We start from the raw sequence: 7,846 nt of genomic DNA, 5'->3' as shown, positions 1-7,846 counted from the left end.
GCCTGCCAGGTGCTGTGCTAGGCACTGGCCACGTATTCTGCCTCTCGTACTCTCCAAAATGACCGGCCGGTCAGTGCTTCAGAGTGCCCGTTTTACAGGTGAGAACACCGAGGCCCAGTGAGTCAAACACTTTGCTCGGGTCACGCATGCGCTGCCCATTCTGCCGCAGCCAGGCTCCTGTGCGTTATGGTGAAGGCCGCGGTTCAGGTTCTGGGGTTTGAGGAGCGTCGTGCACCCGCATCGGGAGGAAGCGGGCCAGGCCTTGGAATGCAGGCAGTGGAGGGTGATGTGTCCAGGGTGTGGAAGAAATCCCTGCAGGTCGTGGCCCCGGGGTAGCTGTAGCAGGAGGCTGGCAGAGACCTGCACCGGGAGGGAGCAGGGAGAGACCGCAGCCCCAGGGCCCTTTACCCTGTCGCCTGGGGTCGGGGGAGATTTCAGCTTTTGTGTTTGACCCTGAGCCAAACTGGGGCTCTCCAGTCCCCCCACGAGGGGGCCGGATTCTAACACTTCTAACAGGCCAGAGAGCTCCAGCTGTGTCCCCACCTCAGCCTGCTGTGTCCTCCCCTCCCAAAGCCTCTCACCTGGCAGGTGGTTTTGTCTGTGAGCTGGAGCTTTGCCCTGGGGAGTTCCCACCCCGTCCAATAGCTGGCGGTCCCCCGGCCACTGACGAAAGGGCCACGCGATTTTCCTTCGATTCTCCGGGCTCCTTCTCCATCCTGATTTGCTGGCGTTTCCTTCCTACGATTTCAAATGCATCATCACACAGGGCGCGGGGTACATTTCCTCTCCATTTGCTTCTAGACATTAAAGCTTCCATGTGTGCGTAGGGTGGTAAAAGTTTCCATTTTTCTGAGTGTGAAAACTTTTCTGTGCCGCTGTTCCTGGTTCATTTTGTGTTTCTCCCCCTCCCTCCTCCGTTTCCCTGCCTGCTCCTTCTCCCCCACCCCACCCCACCCCACCCCACCCCACCCCACCCCACCCCAATTCTCTTCTTTTCTTTGAACAAGAGTTCCTTCAGGTGAGTATCCTCTCCAAGACTTGAATTTGCCATCTTTATTTAGAATGGGCTTCATACTATCCCACCCCTGGCCACCGAACGTGCCTTGTACTCAGTAGCAGGACAGTGAGTGTTCCTTTCCCTCCTCCTCGTGGCTCCGTCCACGTTAGGCATTGATCTGTGATAACCGGTGGAATCCTCTGGGCTCGGAGTGCCTGTCCCCTGTCAGGTGAGCAGAAAGGGGCCTTGGGAGGGTGGTGGGGTCTGGACGCCTCCATCGTGTTCTTTGGATCATCGAGCATGGTTCTGTAGAGACGCCATGTAAAAAGGGATGGGCTCAAATCTCCTTTCTGTGTGCCTTAAGCTCTTCAGACAAAGATCTATAGAAACGGGCATTTGTGATGTTATTCACGGGCAGCAACTTTAAACAGACCGCCCCGATTCGAAAATAACGCAGGCGTCCCCCGAATGTGGCCAGTGACCCCTCCTTTGTGTATCGAGGTATGCGTCGGGTCAAGGAAGAAGGCAGACACGAGGACCCTGGAGCCCCTTCCGACCCAGGCGAGTGGGCTATTCAGGGGCTCTGGCAGCTGACCTCTTTCTCTCTCTGGAGTGCCTTCTCTGTGTCGGGGGCTAATTCCTGAGGCAGTCCTTCCGATGCCTCATTGCCCCAAGGCTGGAAGCAGGGGCTGACCAGGGGGCCCTGTGGTTGGGGATTATTGCTAGAAGCAGGAAGCGTTTAATGGTTTTTATGTACTTTTAGTTGGAAGAGGAAAGGCTGGACCTTCCTTGCAAGAGAGGCAGAAAATCAGCGTGTCGGTTTGGCCCATTTTGTCTTCAGGAGGGAAACCAGAGCCCTCACAGGGGCACCAGCGGCCCCGTCTTGAGATGACTTCGCCGCCCAAACAAGGAAGCATTTCTTACACATGTCTTGAGTCAGAGTGATTGATGTGTGAGGTCGTGCCTGGCTTGTGAGGCTGGTCTCACAACTAGGGTTGCATCCCTGTGGTCGTGTTGATGCTATTTTTGGGGCTGTTTTTTAAGTCAGACGCTACTTTGAAAATCAACAGTGTAGTAGATAAGAAATACATAAGGATAGAGAAGAACTGGGTAATCTATCTCCTTTCCTCCCTTAGAGAGTTTATACATCTCTCTTCTCATAGTCGTAGGCTATTTGTAAAAATCCATCGGGTATCCATTAAAAAAGAAACCTGTAGGGGCACCGGGGGGCTCAGTTGGTTGAGGCGTCTGACTTCGGCTCAGGTCATGATCTCCCAGTTTGTGGGTTCGAGCTCTGCACTGAGCTCTGTGCTGACAGCTCGGGGCCTGGAGCCTGCTTCCGATTCTGTGTCTCCCTCTCTCTCTGCCCCTCCCCCGCTCATGCTCTGTCTCTCTCTGTCTCAAAAATCAACAAACGTTAAAAAAAAGAAACCTGTGACATTTTGAAAGCAGAGCTTCTAAAGGCCACAGTCATGATTACAACCCAATAAAAATTACAAATAGTATAAGGCTAACCACCCCCAATCGTGACTATTTAGAAATTAAACATACGTTCCTAGATAATTACCTGATCAAGGAGGGAATCAAAAGGGAGATTGCAAGGTGTCTAAAAAATGAAAAGGAGAACACTTTATACCAAGCCTACGAAGCCATAGCAAAAGAGGTGTCCGGAGGAAAATATGTAGCCCGAAATGGTTTCATTATTAAAGGAGGTGGAAAATAAAGACAGTAACAAAGTGATCATTTTAAGCAGTTTGGAAACAGTACAACAGATTAAGCCAAGAGGAAACAGAAACCTAAATTTAACGCCATAGAAAATGAACGGCAGCATGAGGAAGGAATATAAATTTAAATGCTGGTCTTGGGAAGCACTAAATAAACACAGAGGCTTACCACGTATGATCCGAGAGAGGTGTCTGCGCAAATGTCCGCACCTTCACGGAGCGGAATATGAGGTAGCCGTGACCTTTATTTTCAGAGCATTTGTAAGAGCATTGAATAAAATGCTTATGTCAAGGGAAAAATGCAGAATCAAAAATGTCGTCATTGAATGAGTATGTCAATGCCATCTCCCCTCTCCCTCTTACCCCCCACTCGTGAAGAAAATGAAGTCCGGAAAGAGTACGTCATCCTAGCACAGTGGGAACGAGGTGTCGAACACGCGGGAACCTTGAGAGCATTGCGCTAACTGGAAGAAGCCGGTCCCCAAAGACGTAGACCAGAGGGTTCCATTGTTGCGAAACTTGCACAGTCAGCAAATCTGCAAAGTCGGAAAGTAAATTAGTGGCGGGGGGGGGGGGGGGCGGATTGAGGAGTGACAGCTAAAGGGTATGAGGTTTCTTTTGGGGGCGATGAAAATGTTCCACAGTTGATCGTGCGATGTTTGCACCACACTGACTAGATGTACACTTTAAGTGGGTGAATGGCATGGCATGTGAATAGTATCTTAGGCTGCCAAAAAAAAAATCCCGGTGGTCATCTTGGGGAATGGGAAAAGCCGTGATTTTCCTGTGGTTTTTCCACCCTCTTCTGTAATTTCCAGGTTTCCCAGATTTAAGTCTGCATTACTTGGGTAATGGAAGTATTGATAAACTACAAAAACACTTTAAAGGCAGAATGTTAACAATTGGCCTTTTAGCAAAAAAGGGCAATGTTGGGAAAGCTGCTAGCCCGCCTTCCGAGAAGGTGAGGGGAGGTCTTGGAATCCTCAGATCTGGAGACTAGTTGCCATGGGTCATGGAATTGCCAGCTGCCGTCCCATGCGTTAAGCGGTGCAGGGCTATTCTGGAAGTCAAGGAAAATAAACCATCGTTTGTCTGAGCGCTCTTGGCGGGGGTGGGGGTGGGGCAGGACCACCTCTCAGGGAAAAGCCGGGGGTCTGGGAAGCCAGGGATGACGAAGAGCCAATTTCTAGTAAAATATCCTAAGAGGTGTCAGACTCTGCTATCTGAGTGCTAAATTAGAGAAAGCTGTTGCTTATCTAACTTCCTGTAAACGCCCGGCCGTAGCTGCGGCTGAGAGCCGCCCTGTCCTCTTTGCTGAGCGGGGGATCCCCGGCCCCTTCAAGCGGTCGACCTCTGCCTTTGGGCTTCGCGCCCAGGGTCAGTCTCTTTAACTGACACTGAGATGCCCTTTTAAACAGCAGCCTCCGTCGTCCTCTCTAAAGATGGGAAACTCGTACGCCGGCCAGCTGAAGACGACGCGGTTCGAAGAGGTCTTGCACAACTCCATCGAGGCTTCGCTGCGGTCCAACAGCCTGGTGCCCAGGCCCGTCTTCTCCCAGTTGTATCTGGAAGCCGAACAGCAGCTCTCCACGCTAGAAGGTAGGAGATGCCCTCGCGTCCGTGTCTGTCCTGCGTTGTGTGCAGCTCCTGTTGCAACAGAGCTGGAAACGCTTTCCTCCCCTGCGTGCAAAATGTTGAGTCTGGCGGAAAAGAACTATTAGAAAAAGTTGCGCATACACTTGGACTTGGCTGAAAACAAACCAACCAACCAAATAATGATAAAGTTTCAGCCGTAAAGTTACAAGGAATCAAATTATTCACTGGCTAACGGGAGGGAGGAAGAGGGCCGGGGAGGAGTATCCTGGAATGGTTGTTACTTAGGCTCTCATCAGAAAGTCACTTGATAAGTGAGAAATGTTAACATGCTTTGGCCCTCAGTGGTCTTTTTTTTCTCTCTGCCTCGGGACTCACGGCCGTATCTTTGCAAAATAGTCTGGGTAGTTTTTGTGATGGCAGATGCCAGAGCCCTCTAGACACTTTGAAAAGCCAGGAAAACACACCCTGATGAATGGAACGTGTGCCAGAAATAAATGCATCAATCATACTCAGGCATGGGGACAACTTTAGGGTTTACTTATTTATCCGGAGAATAAAATGGTTCTGTTTCTCACTCTTTGATTTGTATCTTTAATAGCCATGTATTTTCATGGCAGAAGCAACCCCACGGCAATCCATAGGGTGAGACCCTTACTCTTACGGAAGTCCTTTTGGTCAGTTTATGCCTTCTGCTTGAAGACTCAATTTAGATACCGAGGGGGAAAAGGATTGTTGTTTACAACAAAAATGAGTCAGTTAAAGCATGCAGCCTGCCAGGTCCCCTGGATTGGGGTGGTCACGACGTGTGTGGGTCAGTATCAGTGTGTGTGTGTATGTGTGTGGGGACAGGGTGTGGGGATGGCTGACCAGGAGGGTTGCACGTGAGGGGAAAATGAGGCACAGAGTTGCTTGTGTAGTGCCTGATAGTTCTTATTCTGGAAGGGAGGCGCTCCCTGGGTCAATCTTTGAAACATCTTACAACGTTAACCTTGCAAATAGCAACAGTAAGGACCTGAGAGAGGGTCTGGGAGAAACTGGGCTGGGCTCAAAAGCACCAACTAGGGAAACGGCGAATTATCTGGGTGTGCATGTCCTCCTGGAGGGGAAGTGTGGCTGCAACACGGTGGGGGGATGAGAACTCACTGGAGGGTCCCGGCTGTGTTTTTGGCCGGCACAAAGACTTCCGTGAGGCATACACACGTTCAACAGTCATCCTTAACGGCCTTCCCTATCGAAAGGCTGCGTTGCTAATGATAAATTAACGATGGTCGCGACAACTTAGTTTGCCTGGCATCCTGAAATCTACAAAGCGCGTTCACCTCCACCTTGTAACGTGATTAAATCCCACGGTTTGGGAAGATGGGCGCTGGGGTTGCCTGCAGAGTTGAAGGAGTGCCCGAGTCTCACAGTTGAACCCTTAACTCTGGCAGCTCTTTGATGAAGAGGGGGCAGATAGGGGGTTAAGTAGACGGGTGGGGCGGAGGGGGGGGGTGGTGGAGATGCTCACCTGGGGAGAGACAGGAGGTTCCCCAGGCAGCTTTTCCTTATGCCCCAGATCTCCACAGACTACCCGGGAGGCTGCATCTCAGACATTCTGACTTCTTAGGATGTCCTCCCCTGCTGATAGGGCACTGGGCATGGGATACTTTGCAGAGACAGCTTTGAGCCTTATGCTCCTCCCGGGCCTCCCGTGTTGAGGGCTGGCTGCCGGCTGTAGTGGGCTTGATTGTTCAGCCCAAATGTTGAACGAAAACCAGGGCAGACCCTCCAGCTTTTCCTGTTTGTCCCGCAAACAGAATAGAGAAATCCTCCCAAGGTGCAGGGGCCTGGGAGTGGGGCGGGGGGGGGGGGGGGGGAGGGAGAGGGGGAGCTGGTGGGAAGGGGAAGACACTCTTTTTAGTTTGCTGGGTGTCACAATAAACTGAGCACACAGCTCTGCCCCTGGTTTCTGCATCATAAAACCTGGCGCGGACGGCCTGTGCTGGCGACACCTCGTTTTATAGTCTGTGTGTCTGTCTCTCCCCCTGGGTCTCTTATTACTGTCCTTCCTCAGACAATTACATTAAAGATGGTTTTTATGACCAGGGTGCTGGTCATACTAAACAGCCGTCGATCTGTTAACGTTTTCTGTATTTGTGAAGGTGATGCAGCAGGGGCCTTTGTGACTTTGTTCCCTGGCGTAGAGGTCTTACCACTTCCTCCCAGGGGAAAACCCTTTTATTACGTGTTGTTTACTGTTTTTAGAGAGAGAGCAAACAGAACAGATACCAGCAATTTTGGGGTAAGTATTAATTAATTAAACAAGATGCAGGTAATTCTTGGGATCCCACCCACTCAAAATGTCCTACGGCTTCTTCCCACAGAAAGATGCAATGAAGTAGGAACATTACAGTGAATAACAACCCCCGTGCTCTGCAGAGTGAAGGTAGTGCAGTGGCATTTCTAGCGTGAAGGTCCTAAGGTCCCCGTCCTGTTGGTTTTGTCTGTCTGAGGCCGTGTGAATGCCCTCCTCCCTCCCTCCTCCTGCCGGGAGACCTTGGCCAGCAGTCTGGTCTGGTCTGCTCCTGGCTACAAGCTTCCTCGCCCTCGCTGCTGCCCGACTGATCCCATCAAAGGCCCTGGGATGTCTGCTATAGACCTTTGACCCTTGAGGGCAGCTTTCTTATCTGCTGGATTTTGAGCTCTTTCTTTGACTCTCCGAGGCTTAAGATCCCCTTCTTTCATTCTTTCTGACAGTCTGAATTCCTGTTCTTTTTGGCTTAGCAGAATAATGTGCAGACAGACATTCCTGGGTCCCCGAGCGCTCCAGTGGCTTCGACTTTCTCGCCCCTTTTCACTCACTTGGTTGGTGTCTTGGCTGTCCCCTCCGGGAGCCCCCCCCCCCCCCTTCCTGGGGGGTACTGGCTCAAAGAGCAGATGTGATTGTGCAGGAGAGCCTTCTGTGACTCCCTCTCCTCTGGTGGTTACAGGACAGTCCCAGCCCCCACGGGGTCCTGTGCTGCATTGCGGGCGCCTGTGGTCTGGGCGGGACTCTGTCCCTCCTGCTAAAGCCACTCCAGACCTGCATTTAATGGCAGGAAGGAAGCATCTGAAGGAGGCTCCGGAGTTTATCCCCACCCCCCCTTGTGCTCTTCCCGGGTAATCTTTTTACAGTCTTCCTGCCGCCTCTGTGTACTCCAGGCCCAGAAAGACAGAGACCCCAGGAATCTTCACTTCCTGCTCTGACCTACCCAAGGTCACGGGCCCAGGCTGGCTTACGGTGTTCACTGTCTTCCGCCTCTTGTCCCACGGGCGCCTTTTAAAATGGTGGCCACCATGAAGATATGTTCCCAGTACCCTGTGCTGATTCAATCACATCAGGAATATTCTGTGCAACTCTGAGGGCTGCGTTTCCCCCCTGCATAGACTACAACAGCTCAAAGTGCCCTTATGTAAACACCTCCTTTTAAAGATGCGGGATCTGGGGGCTCCTGGGTGGCTCAGTTGGTTGAGCATCAGGCCCTCGATTTCAGCTCAGGTCATCATCTCA

At 51.6% G+C, this 7,846-nt stretch overlaps 1 protein-coding gene across 1 annotated transcript in view; it reads left to right on the top strand.

Annotated features, from left to right (window-relative positions):
• The first annotated feature begins 4,139 nt into the window (after positions 1-4,139).
• The window catches only part of GREB1 (growth regulating estrogen receptor binding 1), a 77,688-nt gene continuing 73,981 nt past the window's right edge, over positions 4,140-7,846 (top strand). The window contains exon 1 of the mRNA XM_049652518.1: positions 4,140-4,320. Within this exon, the coding sequence (XP_049508475.1) occupies positions 4,164-4,320 (157 nt within the window). The 5' untranslated portion in view covers positions 4,140-4,163. The remainder of the gene's footprint in view (positions 4,321-7,846) is intronic.

The sequence above is a fragment of the Panthera uncia genome, assembly GCF_023721935.1.
Source record: "Panthera uncia isolate 11264 chromosome A3 unlocalized genomic scaffold, Puncia_PCG_1.0 HiC_scaffold_12, whole genome shotgun sequence".
Lineage (NCBI taxonomy): Eukaryota > Metazoa > Chordata > Mammalia > Carnivora > Felidae > Panthera > Panthera uncia.
This window is presented reverse-complemented; position numbering and strand designations above follow the sequence as displayed.